The following is a 22237-nucleotide window of genomic DNA, read 5'->3' on the forward strand; positions in this document are numbered from 1 at the left end:
CTTTATTTGGTCAAAAGACTCTATTATCCAAGGGTCACTAACTTCCCTAACGGTTATTACCCAATGGATAATAATTCTCCTTGCGGTTAATAACCTTTGGACAAAAGAGTACAAGTACCATTTATTTAAAAATAAGATCTTTGAAAGACTACATGTACTTTCATAATAAAAAATTTATTGTCCAATGGACAAAAATTACCCTAACCATTATGGACCAATGGGTAAAGGCAAAGGTTCAAAAGGTCCAAAGGGTTCGAAAGGTTCATCTAGTAACTAGGTAAGTTGGTTGCTTGGTTCCTCCAAGTAGTCGGTTGGAAACTAACTAAATTGGTCACATAGGGTTTCTAGTCGAGAGTTTAACCAACGACCGAAATCTAACTACGAATATTAACAAGAAATCATATAACACTCAAGAGAAAATAAGTAATTTAAATAAAATTCAAATATTTAACGAAATTTTTATTGACCAAAATTCAGGGTCGTTACAATATTCATTCAAATCATGCACCCCATAGATATGCAACAAATCAAATAACATGAAGTTTCGTTATTAAACACTCACATCGATTCATTCCGGAAATAGATGCGGATACTTCTCCCTAACCTCATCTTCTCATTCCCAAGTCGACTCCTCGCTACCCTGACTCTTCCATAATACTCGGACTAGTGGTATTGTCTTACCCCTCAACACCTGATCTCGCGTATGCAGCATATGTATCGGCTCTTCTCCATAAGATGCGTCAGCCTCCAATTCGAGTTCGGTCCATTCTAACACGTGAGACGGATCAGGTTCATACTTCCTCAACATGGATACGTGAAAACACATCATGCACATTCGATAATCTTGGCGGCAAAGCCAAACGGTATGCAACTTCCCCAATCTTCTCAATAACGTCAAACGGACCGATATAACGCGGTGAAAGTTTTTCCTTCCTCCCAAACCATGACAAGCCTCGACGTGGCGATACTTTAAGGAACATGTGATCTCCCACTTCGAATGATAATGGACAACGACGACGGTCGGCATAGCTCTTTTGTCGGCTTTGAGCGGTTAGCAACCTTTGGCGAATCATCTTGACTTGTTCGGTTGTTCTCCTTTGAGCCTCTAAAAATCGTTGGCGAATCAATCTCATACTCTCGGTAGTCTCTTTGATCATGTCCGGCCCCACTAACGTAGTCTCTCCTAATTCAGTCCAACACACTGGTGACCGACATGGTCTCCCATACAACGCTTCATATGGTGCCATCTCGATACTTGATTGATAATTATTGTTGTACGCGAACTCAACTATCGGTAGATGGTCTTCCCAATTACCTCGGAAGTCCATAATGCAAGCTCGAAGCATGTCTTCCAAAATCTGAATCGTTCGCTCGGATTGACCAACGGTTTGTGGGTGATAAGCAATGCTAAACAAGAGGTTCGTGCCCAAAGCGGCTTGCAAACTTTGCCAAAAACGTATGGTAAATCTTGGATCTCGATCGGACACAATGGATACGGGAATCCCGTGAAGTTGGATAATCTCCCGAATATACAAACGACTAAGCGTTTCCACGGAATTGGTAACATGGATAGGTAGAAAGTGGGCGGATTTGGTAAAACGGTCCACGATAACCCAAATGGCATCATGCCCCCTTGGCGATCTTAGCAAACCCGTAACAAAATCTATTCTCACATTTTCCCATTTCCACTTGGCCACCGGTAACGGTTGTAGTTCTCCCGCGGGTCGTTGATGTTCGGCTTTCACTTGTTGACATGTAAGGCATTTGGACACAAAGATCACAACATCCCTCTTCATCCCAGGCCACCAAAATTGCCTACGTAAGTCGTGATACATTTTAGTTCCTCCCGGATGGACGGCTAATGGTGAATGATGAAATTCTTGTAGGATTTCCTCCCGATACGAAACAGGTACGAATAACTTTCCTTGATAACGTAAACTTCGGTCGGCGTGAATCGTCCACCCATCTCGAGCATTCCCGCTAAGGAATTTAGTACGAAGTTCCTCCGCTTCTTCATCGTGTTGTTGAGCCTCTACTACTCGTGCCGATACGGTCGATTGAACAGTGAGATTGCACAATGTAACCCCTTCTTGAAGTTCCTCGAAGTGCGAAGCATAATGGCCTAAGTCGTTCACCATCTTCCACTCACGTATGGCTAGGCTTGCTAAGTGTATCGGTTTTCTACTCAACGCGTCCGCCACAACGTTCGCCTTACCCGGATGATAATGCAATTCAAAATCGTAATCTTCTAAGTGTTCCATCCAACGACGTTGACGCAAGTTAAGCTCCTTTTGAGAAAAGAGATACTTTGGGCTTTTATGGTCGGAAAAGACTTCAAATTTCTCACCGTAAAGGTAGTGACGCCAACTCTTCAAAGCAAAGACGACGGCTGCGAGTTCTAAGTCATGAGTCGGATAGTTTCGCTCGTGAGTCTTTAATTGCCTCGAACCATACGCTACCACTCGCCCCACTTGCATCAATACGCACCTCAATCCTTCTTTAGACGCATCGCAATACACGGAGTAGCCAACTCCACGTTCTGGCACGATCAAAACTGGTGTGGTAGTCAATCGCCTTTTCAACTCCTCAAAAACCGCCTCACATGAGTCATTCCTAACGAAACGGGTCCCCTTATGCGTTAGTCTAGTCATCGGTACCGCTAAACGAGAAAAATTGAGAACAAAACGACGGTAGTACCCAGCCAAACCCAAGAAGCTTCGAATTTTAAACACGTTTTTCGGTCGTTGTCAGTTCATAATGCGCTCTATCTTCGCCAGATCAACGGATACCCCTCCTTTTGAAACCACATGACCCAGAAACTTAACCTCAGGTAACCAAAACTCGCACTTACTAAGCTTGGCGTATAAACGGTGTTCCCTCAAGAGTTCAAGGACAATGGTAAGATGAATTCGGTGTTCCTCTTCCGTGGATGAATAAACGAGAATGTCGTCAACGAATACAACCACAAAATGATCGAGATACGCGCGGAAGATACGGTTCATGAGATCCATAAAAGTAGCTGGAGCATTTGTCAAACCGAATGGCATCACAACAAATTCGTAATGGCCATAACGAGTACGGAAAGCGGTTTTGGTAATATCCTCTCTACGGACACTTAATTGGTGATAGCCGGACCTCAAATCAATTTTGGAAAAGCAAGTGGCACTTTGAAGTTGATCAAATAAGTCATCTATTCTAGGCATAGGATACTTATTCTTAATGGTCACACGGTTAAGCTTACGATAATCGATACATAAACGAAGTGAACCATCCTTCTTCTGGGCAAACAAAGCCGGTGCTCCCCACGGTTATGTACTAGGACGAATAAACCCCAAATTTTCTAACTCCTGCAACTGAACTTTCAACTCTCTAAGTTCGGCGAGCGCAAAACGATAAGGAGGAATCGAAATAGGAGCGGTGCCTGGAAGCAAGTCTATCGTGAACTCAATTTATCTCTTGGGAGGCAAATCGGGCAACTCTTCAGGGAATACATCGGGAAATTCATGAACTACTAGAGGTAACTTCCCATGTGTCGACAAATCCTCATCTAACGTCAAACTTGCCAACAAAACATAAATCAACTCTCTTTCCTGAGGCCCACACAAATAAGGTGCTAATGGTTCTCGACGTTCCCCATGGAATTCGAAATAAACACCCTCAGGCGGACATATGCGAACACGATGCTTAAAACAATCGATCGAAGCATGGAATGTAGATAGCCAATCCATTCCCAAAATGAGATCGAAACCTGACATATCCAGCACGATAAAGTCAAAAACGAAGCGATGGTCATAAATAACAAGCTCGCACCCCTTATAGATACGACTTAGAGATGACTTTCCCCCTAATGGTGTCTCAACAAACAAAGGCGAATCAAGATTCTCGGTGTCCAATTCCAATGCACACACAAATGACGCAACAATGAAAGAATGCGATGCTCCAGAATCAAAGAGTACTCTAGCAAAAGAGTTGAATAGAAGAAAAGTACCCCTTACAACCGATGTTTCGGGAGCTTGAGAGACAGAAGGTGAAGCATTGGTGTTGATGTTGAAAACACGCCCCTGGGTACCCTGACCCTGCACAAAACCTCCTCCTTGATCGGAACCTTGAGAAGGTGCGGACGAACTCGCTCCTCGGTCGACCCTAGAACTCTGAACTGACGATGTTTGGCGAAAATGAGACTGTTGCTGCCTCTGAGCACCTCTGAAAGATTGCTGGCCAACACCATGCCCTGCCCCCGGCTGCTATACAGAGCCCGACTCACTACGCGCTCCTGCCCCTTGAGGGCAACTCCAAACGAAGTGATCTGTCTTACCACAATTATAACATGCCTTAAGAAGCTACGGACACTGAGCACGAATATGGCCGAGTTGATTACACTTGTAGCACACGACCGATGGTCTAGACGAAGCACCCCGAGTTCCCAAAGAAGAAGGCACCTTAAAGCTAGGTTGGTTAGATGGTTGCTGAGATGGTTCCCTCTGTCTTTTCCGCCATTGGCTCCCAAAACTGCCAGAGGAAGAACTCAAACTCCCCATTGGTTGCCTTGGCTCCCAAACCCTTGTATGTCGTTGAGCTTCTTTCGGTATCTCAATGCTCCTTGCACACTCCACAACTTTCGAAAATTTCATCTTGCGTTGGACCATCACCATTCTTCTCACGGTGTTATGCAATCCCTTTTCAAACCGTCGACACTTCCTCTCTTCCGTCGCCAGCAACTCTGGGGCGAAACGGGACAAAGATTGAAATTTTTGCACGTATTCCGAGACAGTCATGTTACCCTGTTCCAGCTTCTCAAATTGTTCCCTCAAGTTTTCACATGAAGTTTTCGGAAAGTATTGATCCTCAAAGAGAGCCTCAAACTCAGCCCATGTCAGATTTTCAACGTCCGGTTCATTTACTTGAGCCGCGATCCTTGCTGCCCTTCTTGCATCCTTCCTACTCTCTAGGACAGATTCCACCCATTCACCAGCTTCCCCAACTAATTGAACAGCCACGATACATACTCTGATGTTATCCTCAGTGATATTTAGAGCTCTAAAGAGTTTGCGGATCTGAGCTAGCCAGTGGTCGGCTATCAGCGGGTCGCTACTAGTCCCGTCGAACACCGGAGGGTTCCTATGGCTAAACTCCCTCATTGCTACCATAGCGCGATCCTCGACATTCTCCCTAGGAGTTTGGTTCAAAAGATTTGCAGCTGTAAGTGTTGCGACGAGGTCCCTAGCAAATTGAGTTTGATTGGGCGGTATCCCCGCACCTCGACCGGCCCCAGGCCCCGGATTTCCACCTGGGTTCTCCCTATGTTAACTAACTTCATCCTCTGGTGGCACCCCATGGCTTCGACAACCCCGGGTTCCAGCCCCACTTCGTCTACCACGCGTCTTTGGAGGCATCTTACTACACGATATAAGAAAGGAAGACTATTAATCACAACACTATCACCATGGGGTCAAGCCCCAACTTCCCAACGCGGGTTAACAACTCCACGCCACTCTACGGTTATAAAAATGCAATGCCAAGTAGTCACATAAATGTTAGTCACACAAGCATGCACAAGTTATGTTAGAAGGCGCGACATTTTTGAACCCATAAGACGGAACGTCTCCCCACGGTCTCTCGGTGTTCTAAACCTGGCTCTGATACCAAGTTGTCACACCTTCGATTTTAAACATAATGATAACGGATTTTCATAAATAAAACCTCACAATTATCCGTACAATACCCCAAAATAGTTCGACATTTCCATTTCCATAATTACATTTTCAAGTCCAAAGGATCTCCAGTTAATACATCATCGGCTCAATGGCCCAACCTTAACAAGAGTATCAATTGTTCAAGAGATTAAGGTTTACAATATTCGTTAATCAAAAGATTTACAAATAGAGTTATGAATACATCTTTCAAAAATAAACTACAAAGATGACCTAGTAACCCTTCAATGTTATCTTCCAAAAGAGTGTCCACACCCAAGCACTCCAAGCATGCGACTACTGCCCAGGGTTAGTACGTGAAATTGATGTAAGGTTTGAGTTACACTAGCCCAGTAGAAAGCTCTAATCTAGCAATGTATGCAAATGAAACGTAGAGGTGATCACATGATGAACAAGGCAACAAGTCTTGATGGATGGGTAACAACAACAATTCAAAATCCAATATTTCAATTCAGTACTAACCGCATGACTCAATGAGTAACCTTTCAAGCACCATGTGTCCAAGTGTGTTTCGTACAAGTGTCATGAGCCGAAGCTCCTGCCGGGCTTGTTAAAGAACCCCGAAGTCCTCTGCCAGGCACCTTACTCGATGGGAGGTCCTGAAGTATAAAACATGAGCATATAGCTCCTGCCGGGCTTGTTAAAGAACCCCGAAGTCCTCTGCCAGGCACTCACCCGTCGATGAGTCCTGAAATGTTATCGTCGCGTCCGTAAAGTTTCAAAATCCTTTTTCCAACCAGTTTGTACTGTTCAAATCCAACTTTGATTTATAAAACCATTTTCATAAAATCTAGTTCGAATGAGCGTTAAGGTCATGGGTACATTCAAAGAAGTCATTAGGTACGAGTAATCATGTTAATGGATCATTTGGTAAGTGTTTGGGTAGGTTGGAAATGATTAGAAACCAAAACGGTGAAAAATGAAGCAAAATAGTGAAAACTGGAGATAAGCAACATGTATCGATACCTAACACAAAGGTATCAATACCATTTGGTCAAAAATGGTTCCAGACGCAAGGGTATTGATAACAATGGCAAATGGTATCGATAACAAGTGATTTTCTGGGTTTTTGAACACAAAGGTATCGATAACCAAGGCTAAGGTATCGATAACAAAGGCTGTTCGAGTAGAATTTTTGCAGATTTTCATGGGTTTTTCAACAACAACAACGATCAAAGACACCAATCAAGCTACAAGAAACACGTCATAAACATATATTGAAAGTTAGAACTCCCTACCTCAAAGATTGAAGAGCAAATCAAAAGGTTTTCAGAGCCTTAGCTCCAAAGCTTGAAACCGGATGGGATACGCCTCCACCAAGCTCAAACCAACGAGAAACGAGCTCTACTACATGAAGGAATGAAGGATTGAAGGCTGTTTTGTGTGGGTTTTGGGTTGAATGGGTGAAATTGAGTGAGAGTGAGAGTGAGAGGGAGAGGGAGGGAGCTGAGAGAAGATAGAGGGACGGGAGAGTGAAAAGAGGGGAATGGGAAAGTTTTTCCCTACACCCTCACACACATGCTATATACACACTACACACACATCACACTTTCACCCCTAAAATGCGCACTTTATCACATTAGCCCAAATTCTCGATATTTCGAATCAATTTCCTCCTTCCATCTTTTGTAAAACATTTAAATCAATTTTATGAATTTACGGGTCTTTACACTTGTAACTACCCATATTTTTCATAAACTGTAATATATTATTTGAATTGGGTGTTTAATACTTTAATAGGTAGTGTATTGAAGCTTTTTGGAAGCAAAAAAAAGCCCTTCGAATTTGTTATGGAATGTCGTATGGTTTTATATGTTGATAAAATAATACCATGAACTACGTTATTGTATATGCATGCATGGATAAGGGCTGGAATAGTTGGAGAACCAAGTGTCGGCAACTACTTGGAGCTACTTCTGACCTTCTATAATTCAATGCTATTCAATCCTCTTTGTGTATATATAGGACATTTGTGTTTGAGCTATTTAAGTGCTAACAATATATCAATACCTGTATCAGGATAGAACATGTATTTTAGAAACAGTAGAACTTGGCATTTTGGGCCATCAATAGATGCAATTTTAGAGGTTAGGGCAGATTCAATGGTGGGTCGAATAGCGTCGCTATTTAAGTGCTAACAATATATCAATACCTGTATCAGGATAGAACATGTATTTTAGAAACAATAGAACTTGGCATTTTGGGCCATCAATAGATGCAATTTTAGAGGTTAGGGCAGATCCGATGGTGGGTTGAATAGCGTCCGACTACGATCATATTTTAGTAGAGAATAGCATTTTTTTTGTGCATATCATATTTTGACTTTTGACCAATCTCTAAACTGCAAGACTTATCTAAACTACATATCAATAAGGAAAAGTTACTACTTCTCCTTATTGGGTTTTACTTTGGTTTTTTGGTTGGTAGGTTGGGAACTGGTCCAGATGGCTTACGGATCTATTTGGCATACTACATATCTGAAAAGTTAACTACTTCTCCTTATTGGGTCTTACTTTGGTTTTTTGGTTAGTAGGTTGGGAACTGGTCTAAATGGCTTACAGATCTATTTGGCATTCTGCATTCAGGATAAAGACTCAGTTGAAGATGAGACTAATCATGATGACAACAGTAAAATGAACTACGTAAAATCTTTCCAAGCTTTTCGTCTTCTAAATGCTTGCCGATAGCTCCATGAGAAAAGAGGTAAGTCCTTGATGACTCTGATTCCCTTTTCTTGTATTTTGTTCTGTTTCTAGAAAAAGCAAAGGTAATGTATTCACTATTGGAAATCCTACTGCTTGTAGGTCTGCCCAACATTTTGTGCATCATTGATCAAGAGGGTCCTTAACAACTTTGTTCTGGATGGGTTTCTCTCCACACCCACACCCAATTCCAATTGTTGTGCTTGAGGCCCTGGACGTTGAGGTTGATTCATCCTGGTTCTGTTTGTTAATGAATCTCTACTCACTTGTTAATTGAGAATGTGCACCTATGAAGCACGGATCCTTGTGCAAGGGAGTCATATTTGTATCCACATTGGACACCAATACTCCTTGGATACTTGAGCAGAAACTAAAAACCCTAAATTGAGAAAGAAGTGTGGTCCCTAGTAGGTATATAGACTACTGACCACAAATAGAAAACATAAGTGGCTCCTAGTGGGTGGAAGACCACTGGTCGCTTGATGAGAAAGTAACGTCTCTAACTCGACAGAAAGGAAAGGCGAGAAACAATTGTGGTTCCTAGTAGGTATATAGACTACTGACCACAATTTGGAAAGCATAAGTCACTCCTGGTTGCAAAAAGATAATTGGCCTCATTGAGCAGAAAGTAAAAACCCTAACTTGAGAAAGAAGTGTGGTTCCTAGTAGGTATATAGATTATTGACCACATAGAAAACATAAGTGGCTCCTAGTTGGGGGTAAAGACCACTGGCTGCTTGATGGGACAGTAAAGTCTCTATCTCGATAGAAAGGAAAGGCGAAGAACAATTGTGGTTCCTAGTAGGTATATAGACTACTGACCACAATTTGGAAAGCGTAAGTCGCTTCTAGTTGCGAAAAGATAATTGGTCTCATTGAGTTGAAAGTAAAGACCCTAACTCAAGAAAAAAGTGTGGTTCCTAGAAGGATAAGTCCCTATCTCTTGCCCATTTTATTTGCCAAGAAATAAAGAAAATCATTTGACCCTCACCCGATAACCCCACCAAATACATGTATATTTTGACAAGTCAAAGAGTAAAAGTTGATAGAGTTTCTTTTTTATCCTTGCTTTTTTAAATTGGTGTAATAGCTCCTTACTTTCGAATAAAGGGCAACTTCGAAATCTTGTACTTTTTGAGGTGTAATGATGATGTCGCCTTAAATAGTTGGATTCCGAAAAAGGGACTAAGATTATCGGATGGAGGGAGTATTTCCAACATTAAGAGTAAGTGTTCCCTTTATCTGCTCTGTGATTTGATAATTATTTTCTGTGGTGCAGAAAATTGAAAAGCTAACAGCCGTGCTATAGTCTATTGACAGTCAACTGCCAAACAAGCATGTGTACTAGGCCGAAGACTGGTGTTAGTAGCTTTACTCATCTCTATTTATTGGAGATTATCATATAAAAATTGGTAAAGTGGGAAGATATGTTTTAGCCATGTATTAGTGAACTGTTTGCTTTTGAGCTGTTTATTTCTAAACATCGTTATTGATAGGGTTACTTCTCTCTAAATGGCTCCACTGCTAGTACCTTGTGCTAATTGCCCGGTAACTAGGGGGATGGGAAGGGTAGTTTACATAGAAACCTAAAGTTGGTATAAATGCGCAAAGTTGCTGCTCTCATACAGTCATACTTGAACAGTTGAACCCCAGTTATCGAACTTTTCAGTTTAGCCTTATATTATTGCACCAAGCAGTGAACCCTAAAGGTTTTTTTTTATTAGATCGTGGACAAAACTTTTGATTTGGGTTGTCCAAATTCAAGGCAATGTTGAGACATGCCCCCCAATGCTTGATCTACTACCCATTTGTTTACAATGGCAATAAAACAAGATTTTTACCTTCAAGGATATTATTGCATAAAGCTTCCCTTGCATGGGATATATGGTTGTTAGTTTCTTAATGGGTCACAGTTGGTATTTCCTCACAAATACTAAACAAGGAACGGAGACAACATAACATTGTCTTCGCTATACAAGTTTTTTTTCTTATCAGTGCCTACTCTATAGAGATATCACCTTATTAACACATTGTCACGTTGTTATACTTACAAAAGCAGAATACACCATTGAATATTTTCTCTGACATTCAATCAAGCTATGTTTAATTATTTTGTTCAGAATGCAGCTCAATTAAAGATGTCTAGAATATCTGTTTTGGGAACCTTTTTGTTTAATGACATTTCTTGGATTCTTTTTATCTGTCTTTACTTACCTTCGCTCGATGTCTCAGGTCACTCTGTTGTCAAACGTTGTTTTCGTTTTTGCCAGGGAGGATGCTAAGGAGATGCAGTTGCATAATTCGATGGTGGAAAAGTTGCCTATCATGGCAAATGTAACTGAAAATATTAAAAGGTAGAAATAGTTCAATATGTTCTGGGTCCCTTTGATTTTGGACATATAGTTTCTTACGTTTGGTTGTTGAGTTGAATGTATTGAAGAACAAGCGAAGGGATTGGATGAAAAGGCAATGCATTGGTCTATTTGCAGATGCCATTTCAGTGCTTTTGCTGTTTGTTTCTGCAAAAACTCTAGTATATTTTGCAGAGAAGGTCATATTGATAAGCAGTCCATATTTTATAGGTTGAATGAAATGTTATGTGTCAATTTTACCTAAAAACTGTATCCTCTTCTACCGCTTAGTTCCCACATCATGTGTATGCAGCTTGTCTCTCTCTGGGATTAGCATCTTCTTTTTCTTTTTGTTGATTTTATTTATACACCTGCTATTTCTTATTGAAATTTGAAATAATTTTAGTAGTGGAGATACTGTGGATCATACATCTTTGATGCATGGAATGAAGAACTTCTGCTCTTTTTGTGGTATTTCACTTCTAGGGTTTGTTCCCTGGACATATAGGCTGAATTTAACTTTTGGATATTGTCTAGTGTTGCGGATATGTCTATCTTCCTTTTAGCAAAAGGAGTCAAGTAAGCGTTCTTCAGATGTGTGGAATTTTTTGAGGCTCAATGCCTCCGGTGCTAATGTTCTTTTTGAGGATATATTTGGGTTGATGATGGCAATATTGATTCTCCATCACGGCCATGCTACCACAGAAGTAATTGTTGTCTCACAAACTGCAAGTGCTTATAAGTAAAGGAATAGCTTCAATATACACTTGATGCATGGATGTACCTATATGTTGATTTTACCAGAAAGTAGTTTTCCTGGAATGCTATTATCGGTGGGGTAAGTCTTGTGGGGCATTTTGGTTAATTGAATGATCACTTTATTCATTTAGGGGTACACGAGCATCATAGTTTTACGTATTAAATTTTTTTTAGTATGCATCGCTATGAGAACATAATGAAGAATCTAGTTGAGATTACTATGCTGAGGCCTCTTCTTAACATCCAGCTCAGGAAAACATGTACAACAAAAAAGTCTATCGTGCTTTAGAAAAGGTTCTTCCTGAAAGCATGTAAACTAGGGATGAAAATGGATTTTCAATCAACTTCGTATAGCTGCTCTGCATATATCGCACACTAGTTTGAGCGGGGTTTTGATTGTGATAAAGAATGCTGACGACCAGAACTTAGCTTAGGTTAATTAGCGTTGAGCTTACATGTCTGTTGAACTCATCTTTACTAATAAGTTTGGGGATAAAAGAGGCGTTTGTAACTGATACTTTTGCAAACTTCTTACAATTATTGATGGGCTACAAAGTATCACAACTTGATGCCAATGTGTTGGTGCACTTTGACTTCCTATCAAATTACTAGTTTTGGTGAAGTTGAAGTTTAATGGAGAGTTGAAGTGAAAATAACTGATGTCAGAATTGTGAGGAGAATGCAGTTCTGTTTCGGATGTTATAAACTTTGTGTGTGTGTGTGTGTGGGGTGGGGGGGAGGGAACCGATTGTCTTGATATTATGATAAATTTTCACATTTTGTGGATATTGATAGACTACAATCACAGTGCCCTTTTGTTTACTATGTGTCTGAAGCACAAGATTTGTCTCCTTTTATAGATTGTTTGCGGGTGATTTTTTTGTTCTAATTTGCTATTTTTTGTAATCTAGATACCATTCACTTGTTAAGTTGCTTAAATATCTCGTACGCAAAGCTCACCACTGCCAGCATTTAAGGTTATTCGAAAAGCACTGTCCAATACCATTCGAAAAGCACTGTCCAATACCATCTTTTGATTAATGTGCTGAAGGAGGAACTGATTCCATATTTGAGGTTACTATTGCTTGGAGTTTGTTTCATTGTTGTCATTTTTTAGGGGAGAATGCCGTCGAGAAGTTATAATTTGTTATGTTTGTTCTTGCTAATGCAGGTAATATATATTTTGGAGTCATTTTAAGTCATAAGTGTAGCTGGTTTTGCAACACCTATGATTCACCGACACTCCTCAAATATTAAGTGTAGCTGATTAACGTGCTAAAGGAGGAACTGGTTCCATATTTGAGCTCCTCTCTCACTCTCGCAAGCTCTCTCTCTCTCTCTCTCTCTCTCTCTCTCTCTCTCTCTCTCTCTCTCTCTCTCTCTCTCTCTCTCTCTCTCTCTCTCTCTCTCTCTCTCTCTGTATCTATTTCTTTCTCTTACTCTTCTCTTACTCTCTTTCTCTCAGCTTGTATATGTATGTATGTGTGTGTGTATTTGATGTATGTGTCCTCTGCCGTGTATGTATCCTCTTTTTTTAGAATTCTCATGTCCCTATGTTTGTGTCTGTGTCTGTGCATCATAGTGCAACACTAATGCAGGTCTTTCATTCATTACCATAATGGAGCTTTAACCCCACTTTTTTTTTTTGCTTATACAATTATTTGTTGTTTTTTGTATTGTTAGTATGTTCTACTTTATAAGGATCAGTTTTTTCTATGGGGATGTCTATACATTTTGGTATTCTCCCCTGTCGCTTCACAATCCTGCAATCTCCGTTAGATGTTTATGTTGGATTTATGTGTAGGCTATGGGGTAGTCTAATTGTTAGTGCTATAAAGAAGGTCCTGAGCAAAGCACAAGGCTATGGGGTAGTCTAATTGTTAGTGCTATAAAGAAGGTCCAAAGCGAAGCACAAGGCTATCGAGCCCACTTAAAGTTGGATCTGGTAGAGGTTGAACAACGGTTGCTGCTTTCCCCCACTTTTTGTGTTTTTTTAGGTTAATTCATATGACTGGAAGATGTGCTACAATCCTGGGAGCAGATATCACTTTCTATTGCTTTAGGTCACTATAATTCTCGAAATATTGTAGCTAAGTCCATCTCCAATGGAATAGCTAAATTATGATCACTAAAGGGTAGTTTTTGATATAAATAGAACCCACTTATAGATTCATAAGTGGTCATTAGTTTTTTGAGTGGATGGTCACCCCAACGGACTAACTAAGTCTTATTGTAGAAAACGAAATAAAAACCAAAAATTAGCAACGACTGTATTAGAAATAGGATTAAGAACCGGTCAACATCCTATATTTGAGCAAAGCAACGTGAATTAGGCTTAAGAAATGGGCTCACAAAACTTTATTGACTACATATATAGGTGGCCAAATTTAGAGGGTGAGCTATAGATCTATAGGATTGTGGATCAATTTAACTAGTCCATTGGAGCTAATTTTTGAACACTCACTAGTTAAAAGTTTAGCCATTCACACTAATGAGTGTCTTATAGGGTCCATTGGAGATACTCTAAGTTGATAGGGGATGCTCTAAGTTGATAGGGGACTCACTTACCAAAAAAAAAAGTTGATATGGGACTCCAATTATGGAGCCTTTGTTTTTCTCTCATACCCTTCCTTTTCTTAAAAATATCTATCAATGTTTCAGGTTAGAGTAACTCCTTGCTAGGTTTGACTTTCCAGAAGAACAAAGCCTGTATGAAACGGAAATATTGATTCTGATATTCTTTTCTAGCGGATTCTTTTACACATCAGCCAATGGAGAAAGAGATAGCATGTAACGCCCCGAATTTTGGGAACGTTAAAAAGACAATTTTATTGAATATCTGGCTCATTATTACACCACAACCTCCATAAGAGTACTTTCATTACAAAAGGGAGGGAAACTAGGGTTCCTAACTACAGCTCCACTTGCTCCTCCATCCTAGCCAGCTCTTCAGCTCCAAAGGCCTCCAAGGTGTACAGCTCACCTTGATCATCTACAAAGTCTGACACATTATACCAACGTCGCCACCAGTATAATATGTCAAGGTCACCAAAGGTAACACCATGAGCTACGAGAGCTCAATAGAATAATCCATACCCACTAATCCTTTAACTTACACACATTAGATCATAATATTAACGATTTCCACGAAGTACATGCATATCTAACAAAAACAGTTAACAATGACACATCCACATTCGCTATTCAACTATCGTTGGTGTTCATGATTTCTGAGTTTCTCCTACGCAACATTTCGTAGACCGTGTCACTGGTTTCACCTTTCATTTACCAAATCAATACTTCCAAAATCGTTTTAACACACCCAACCTCGGTTCCGCCGTTCCGGTCTCCCGAGTATCCTCACAATGGTTCCGCCGCGCGCACTGGGTTTCCATTGGCACACAAAATTTTGCATTGGCTCCTCTCTGCAGACAACCAAGCCATATTACCAATGAAGCTACCACGTCCGGCTCCATTGGCAATCTTCACAATGGGCTACCAAGTCCGGCCACATTGCGAGTTTTCATTCACACAACGGGCTACCAAGTCCAGCCACGTTGCGGTTTTCGCAATCCACACGATGGCTACCAAGTCTGGTTACATCGTGGTTTCCATACACACAATGGGCTTCCAAGTCCGGCCACATTGCGGTTTCAAAACATGTCTTGCCATTAACACACCCTATGTGCCATGTTTTTACTTTCTCGATTTCTGTATCTCGTTTCAATGCAACGACTCCGCGGTAGGACTTTTCACATACATAATCATAAATTATTCATTGTAATCTTGAAACTAAACTAGCAAGATCATCCAACTCTATATCAATCATCATGCTCAAACCACAACTTAAAGCATAACGCCACATGTACGGACACCTTTGGAGTGAAAATCACTTATGCTTTACAACAAGACAAGTAATGCAAGCAATTCATGTATACATGCTCATAACCATCCTAAAGATCAAAATACGAATACTTCTACCAAACAATAAGGTCTTATTTTTCAAAAATCGTTCTTTCTTCCTTTGTGGGAAGTTCAAAACAACATATGTTTATTAAAGTAAAAGTCGATTATTCCAACATGCTCATACTTCCATTAGCGAAAACAAGTTTGTTAATTATCATGCATTCCAAACCTTATAGGTGATAGATAACCTTATATACTTAAAGAAAACGGTTAGGGACATTCTACGTATACTTAGAAATAGGGGATAAGGATAATCTACCGTTCTTCTTGGCGGTAGGGTGGCTATGGAAAGGTAAGTTGGCGGTCGAACGGAGTAACTTCCTACGTTAAGCTTTCGGTAGCTTCGAAAGAGAAAGGTTTCTCTCAAAACTTGCTCTTGACTTAAACTACTAAACTTTTTGGATTGAAAGGGTGGTCGAGTGGTGGTTCAGCGGCGGCCTAGGATGAGTTTCTTGAAGAACTTAGGAAGAACTCAAGAACAAGGAAGAACTAGGAAAAATAAAGTAAGAACACAAGGATTCTAGAGAGAAAAGTTTAATGGGTGAAGGTGTGAGTTGAATGGCAAAGATGTGGTGCTATTTATAGCCAAACTAACTTCTATTACCCAATGAATACAATTTTCCCTAGCAATTATTGTCCAATGGTTAAAAGGGCAAATCATGATTGAAAGCCTTCCATGACTTGTCAAATCCAATCTTTAGGCATAAGGCTATAAAATCAAGTAGGATCTTAGGCTTTCTAGGTAAATCTAGGTGATCATATTCTAGGTTGGCAAGTCTTACAAGTCTAGGGTAGGGTTTGATTAGGCTAAGGCATAGCCTTCCATGTTTAGTCATTCATAGGTCGAGGTTATAGTCAATTTCTATGATGATTAAAGGCTACTTTGGAATCAAATCTAGGATGATTAGGGCTAGAATTCTATGCTAGAAATTGACTAGAATGAGTTGTCTAGTCAATTGGACTTAAGGCTAAAATAGGGCTAAAGAGGTAGCTTGTGCAAGTGTACAAACACATGCACACACTCCACCCTCTCTCTCACTCTCTCTCGGCCTCTCTCTCCTCTCCCCCTCTCGGCTCTCTCTCTCTCTCTCTCTCTCTCTCTCTCTCTCTCTCTCTCTTGGTCAATGAATATATATATATGACTACATATATGGTTATATGGTTATATATGTATATATGTACATCTAGGAAAATCCAAGAAAGTAAGTCGAGGAGGGGAATTAGGTTCAAGGCTATTCTTCCTAGGCTTGCATGCATGACAAGGCTAAGTTTGCTTTTTTTGGAAGCAAAATGATGGCATGAATTGTCTTGTCAAATATATAAACATATTGGCAAATCTAGTTTTCATTATCCAAGGGACAAAAATTCCCCTAACATTTATTATCCAATGGGTAAAGGAATAATGATGATGACTAAGGTTGAAATGACTAGACATGGAGTATAATGATGACATCTCTAGGTCTAAAAGGTTCAATTAGGGTTGGAGGGGTTCATAAGGCTCAAAGACGGTCAAAAAGGTCCATCTAGGGTTAGGAAATTGTAACTAGGTGGATTGGTAGTTCGGTTTCTCCAACAAATCGGTTAGAAACTAACCTTACTTGCCATGTAGGACTTCTTGCCAAGAAATATAATTTTAAACGGCTAAAATCTAATTTTGACGGATTATTAGAAATTAAAAAGAAATTTTAAAAGCAATCCAAGTAATTTAAAAATAAAATTCAAATATTTAACGAAATTTTTATTTATCGAAAATCAGGGTCGTTACATAGCATATTCAATAGTGTGGCTGCCAGTCTTCCATTAGTTAGTTGCAATATTTAAGCTCCACATGGAATGGTGAATACATTAATGGAGGGATGCGAAGTTATTGTCTCTCGTTTTCTTTTTTGCACTACCCATACATTGTCATTCACCTAAATTGGCACCCTACCTTTTCTTTTTATTACAATTCAGCAATGGAGCTATTTCATTATTTTATTGATTGCCTTTTGTTTTGAAGTAGAAGTCTAATGGTTGTTAAATTTCATTCTCAGGGCATTGAGTTCCAAGCAGATTCGCTGGGTTAAAGGCATGCTAAGGTTCAGCAGGTTGGGAAGTTGCCACTAGATAAATTAACAAACGTCAAAATAGTTTTCTGACAAAACTCCTGATTTCCGTGATCATCCATTTGAGCCAAGCCAGTCTTATTGCCAGAAAAAAATATATGGAGTCATTTTTATGGGTTGTTTGTAGGAGTATAGTCATTTTTAAACTTCTTCGAGCTGGAGGATTCTAAGGTAGAGTTTCTCAACGTTTGTTCAACTTCAAAGATTTGAAAAGTTCTCTTTACAGCAAGTGCATGCATAAGTTTAAAACATAAGTTTCCCTTTCCATTTTATAAATGCACTTCGTGCTACTTGAATGCGAATATGCTAAAGAGCAGAAAAAAGGCAGATTCCAGATTTTCATAGAAGACAAAGCCAAGTAGATTAGTAGACTTTACTACTCATTCTGTTAAACATAAAATTGTATAGAACGGTTACAGAAAGTGAGCGTGGAAAACCAAAGTTTTCAGAGGTGAAAGCGCAAGGTGAGGCTGTTAACCTCTCATGAGGCTAGGTGTAAGGCTAAAGACATTAAGGCATAATCCTTTAGAGTTCTTATTTTTTATTCAAAAAAGAAAAATTAAAAATACCGTAGAATGATGGGATAGTGTTTGTCAGGAACTACCTAAGGCCGTGAGGATAGGAGACAATGAATGATCTACTCTTTTCTTTTAGCCATACAAAGGTACTTAACAACAACAAAAAATTAGAAAAAAGCATGTTAAGGCATAAAAAAAATGTTAAGGCATACAAACATAGTGCATTGATACATCTAACTTTTAAAAGCAAGTCTCGCAAGTACGTGAAAACCCTTTATTTTTGCCTTACCAACTTATAATGAACTGAATTTTCTCTTATCAATAAAAGAGATCCGACTCTTCTAATACATTTGCCTCCATCATCTGGGCAAAAAGGGCATGAAAAGCATGTGCTTTAGTGTGCCTCTAACGACTGGGCGAACGCCTTTGTGATACTCTACCTATAAATCAACGTCCTGCGGCATTTTTGTTGTCCTTGCCTCCAGGCGAGCCCTAGAATTGCCTTCGATAACATTGAGGAAAACATCTGTTTTATTATCGAAACTAGTTATTATAAATTAAAATTTTGAAGTGTGATAAAGTAACTTCAAATTAATTTGCAATTGGAAAAAAATGTAAAAAAAAAGAAGTAGATAAACAAATTAAAGCTACAAATTATAATATTTTGGTTTTATCTAATACAGTAAAACTTAACTCTCTCTCTCTCTCTCTCTCTCTCTCTCTCTCTCGCGTCCTCTCTCTCTCGCGCGTCCTCCCTCTCTTTTTTTATCAGTAAAAATATATTATTGAAACTTGACAAAGAGTACATCGGACATCCAATCAAAGATAAGATGGAACACTAAAAGGGCAAAAGCCCAACCACCTGGGGGCATGACGTCGAAACACCTAAAGGCCTCTAACGCATAGAGTATATAGTACAACACAAACAAACAAATGCCTAAAAAGCCAGACCTGAACAATAAAGCTCTAAAAAATCCTATAAAACCTAACCCACAAAAGTGGGGTAGGCCCAACCCAAGAATACCCAAAACCTAGCCCTAGTCATCTGCAACGACCACCGCAACCGCTGACAGCCACCCACTGAGTTGAAAACCACCAAAAAACCCGAAACAGAATGCCACCAGTCCCACCACGCCACCGACAGCCACCCACTAGCAAAAACGAACCGTTCACAAAACAACCCACTTGCCGCAAAAGTTCACCAAGCTGTTAAGCAATAACCAGTACACCTAGTAGTGTACACAACAGGAAACCAACACCTGTCATGCCCAGATTCGTAGATCCACCTAGCCGTTAGGTCGAGAACCGATTTACCTAGGAGAAAAAAAATCAGCGATGATCCAGACGGGAACAAGCACGACCAAGAGAGCGACGCCGAAGGTAGAACGATGGCCACGCAAGAAGATAAGCAAACCACAAGGAAAGGGGGCGGAAAAAAGAGAGAAGGAGGGAGGAGACAACAGATCCAGAGAACATACCAACCGCGGTTCTCGTTGCCGACCGAAACTGTAACACCCTTTATACTTAAGGTGCTTAAATGTTATACTCTAATAATCTAAAGGGGTAAAATGCATTTTTTAAGAGTTGTGCATGTGTGCCGTGTGTTGGTGAGGTGTGTGTGTGAGGTGTATCTCAAAGAGAGAGAGAGAGAGAGAGAGAGAGAGAGAGAGAGAGAGAGAGAGAGAGAGAGAGAGAGAGAGAGAGAGAGAGCAGCCGTGGAGAAGAAGAAGAAAGAATGAGAGAAAGGAGAAATTAGGGTTGGTTGAATTGAAGCTTAATCAGGTAAATTTCATCTCTTTAAGTGTTGAATTTCATATTTCCCATGCTAGGTCTCATGTTTTGCATCTTATATGCACTAAATTGAATCCATGGGAGAGGTTTTTGAGGTTGGAGTTGAGTTTTATTTCAGAAAATTCGTGCATCATATGAATATGCATAACTGTGTTTTGAGCAAAGTTGAATCTGTCCTGTTTTTGACAATTTTTTCTCATTGACACACTAACCATTTTATTTTCTGATAATTTTACTGGAGATGTCTCTATGTGTTTATCTTGTTCTGTAAAAATTTCAGAATTTTCTGAGAAGTGTGGAAAAAGATAAAAATCATAAACTAAGCTGTGGTCGGATTGCTGGTTTTGTGCAAACAGCTTACAGATCTTTGTTATGCATCATTTTTTTTACAGTTAAACAATGATCCTGGTTATGAGTCCTTATGAGTCTTAAATATTGATAAGTTGATGATATTTTGAAGTTAGAATTACTGAAAAGTATGAAGTATTCGATTTTTAATGAATTTTCGAACACGGACTGTTCTGCTAGAAATTGTGCTTCACTGCACAGGATTTCTGAGTTTGGAGGTGATTTTGACTAGGTTCCTTTATTGTGAAAAATCTGGAAAAAATAAGGGATGAACTTTGATGATTGATAATGGTGTGTACCAAATTTGGCGTTTATTAGATGCATATTCTAAGTTTGGCAGATTTTACAAGTTTGTGTGTGTCTGCTGAGTTTTGTATTTGCAGCACTGACACGTTTTGGGAAAATGGTCATAACTCTTAGCTCGGGTATCGGGTTTACGCACGGGTTATTGATTCTGAAACTAGACTCATATACCTTTCGGAATATGTAGGAGTGGTGGCTTAGTTTGTGATAGGTTAAATCAGTTTTTGAATTGAAGTTCATGGACGTGCAAAATCTGCAATTTTGGGCAGTGGTGTGTGTAACTTCGGACGAGAATAACTTTGTCGTTCGGACACCGTTTTAGGCAAATTTTATATCAAAATTCATGTACCAAAAGTCTACTTTCTAATGGTAGTGGTCACATTACCTGGTTCTAAATCAATAAGAAGTTATGGCCAAAATACGACAGCTGGTCATAAGCTTACAAACCGATTTTAAGAGTTAAGTCGTGTTTGTACTTTGTGCTTGTCTTGGGACACTTCTAGGTCTTTAAGATGGACATGTTTATATTCGTTGGACATTGTTTAATTCATTGATGGCTTTCTAGTTGAATGTTGAGCATTGGTTTATACATAAAAGCATTCAATAGCTTATATGGTTAGCGTGTGGCTAGGTGGCAAGTCAGGCAATTGGGAGGTGCCAAAACCGTAAGTTTGGCGTACCTCAGTCGATATAAGGTGAGTATGTCTGATATGGTTCTTCCCAATAAAATGTTGATATGGTGGTGAGTGTATATCTTGCTAATTATAGTAAGCTTTCAATATGGTTATCTTTAATGAGATATTGGTGTAATGATAAGTGTATATCATGCTATTGTTGTTTAGCTTTTGATATGTTGGGAACGTTCGCGTGTGAAGCACACCATGTCGTAAGCCATATCGCTTATTTAACGATGGTTGGGAGCATGGTGTGTGGGACACGAGATTCGTTTGTGAAAATGTGAGTGTTTGATTCATAGATATTGTTCTATATTGAATTGAACTGTTGGCTTAGTGCCCGGTGATTGGCTTAATGCCAAAAGACTTTTATGCCTTAAATTATTGGCTGTGTGCTCGGTGATTGGCTTAATGCCAAAATGCTTATGACTTAAATTATTGGCTGTGTACCCGGTGTTACTCTTAATTTCTCGATAAACTGTTGACAAGCTGAGATTATCTTTTAGCTGTTGGATATTACTGTTGTGTTGTATTTGGAGGATGTGGTGGTTATATCTGTTATATACATTTGAATATCTCAGTTATGTTGGAAATTTATATTCTTGTTGTTATTCATTCGGTTGTTGCTATATTTTATTGAGCATTTCTATATCTCACACACTCTGGTGAAACCTTTTTGGTCTGCCAGGTAGCAGGTTGCGTAGAGTGGGTCCACTACCGGTCATCGTGTTGAGAAGTGTTTGGGCTAGCATTGGATGATGTGGATGAGCGAGTTGGTTGTAGGTAGTGAACTAAGAAGTTGAATTATAAAGTTATAAATAAGTCGTTGGTGGATATGTTGAAGTATAGATTTTTTTTTAAAAAGTATTGTAATACGGATGTTGTTGCTTAGTTGTAATCGAGGTTGTAGTTGATTGGTCAATATGTTGACTCATTTTTATGTTAAGGTGATAAGTCTTCCGCTTGGTGTTTATTTCTGACAGATTGTGTGGTGTGGTTTAGTTTTCAG

General features: G+C 39.6%; 2 protein-coding genes and 1 long non-coding RNA gene across 4 annotated transcripts in view; 2 read left to right on the plus strand and 1 right to left on the minus strand.

Moving 5' to 3' along the window:
- Positions 1–11164, plus strand: part of LOC131331429 (uncharacterized) — a 106550-nt gene extending 95386 nt beyond the window's left edge. The window contains exons 6-7 of one of the 2 annotated variants that reach the window (XM_058365359.1): positions 9693–9772; positions 10684–11164. The gene's annotated coding sequence lies outside the window, so the exon portion shown is untranslated. The remainder of the gene's footprint in view (positions 1–9692; positions 9773–10683) is intronic. The other variant, XM_058365358.1, reaches the window with a different exon arrangement.
- LOC131328466 (uncharacterized) lies at positions 4341–5147 on the minus strand. The gene has a single exon (XM_058361408.1). It carries the CDS (start codon positions 5145–5147, stop codon positions 4341–4343), a length of 807 nt encoding a protein of 268 aa, XP_058217391.1.
- An 8749-nt stretch (positions 11165–19913) lies between the features above and the next one.
- On the plus strand, positions 19914–22011 carry LOC131329340 (uncharacterized). Its single transcript, XR_009200728.1, has 2 exons — positions 19914–21249; positions 21917–22011. It is a non-coding gene; the product is annotated as an uncharacterized LOC131329340 (long non-coding RNA).
- The last annotated feature ends 226 nt before the right edge of the window (positions 22012–22237 follow it).

The sequence above is a fragment of the Rhododendron vialii genome, chromosome 6a, assembly GCF_030253575.1.
Source record: "Rhododendron vialii isolate Sample 1 chromosome 6a, ASM3025357v1".
Classification (NCBI taxonomy): domain Eukaryota; kingdom Viridiplantae; phylum Streptophyta; class Magnoliopsida; order Ericales; family Ericaceae; genus Rhododendron; species Rhododendron vialii.

Coding starts and splice junctions, on each gene's coding strand:
- LOC131328466 (XM_058361408.1), bottom strand. CDS start 5,147: ATGGTAGCAATGAGGGAGTTTAGCCATAGGAACCCTCCGGTGTTCGAC.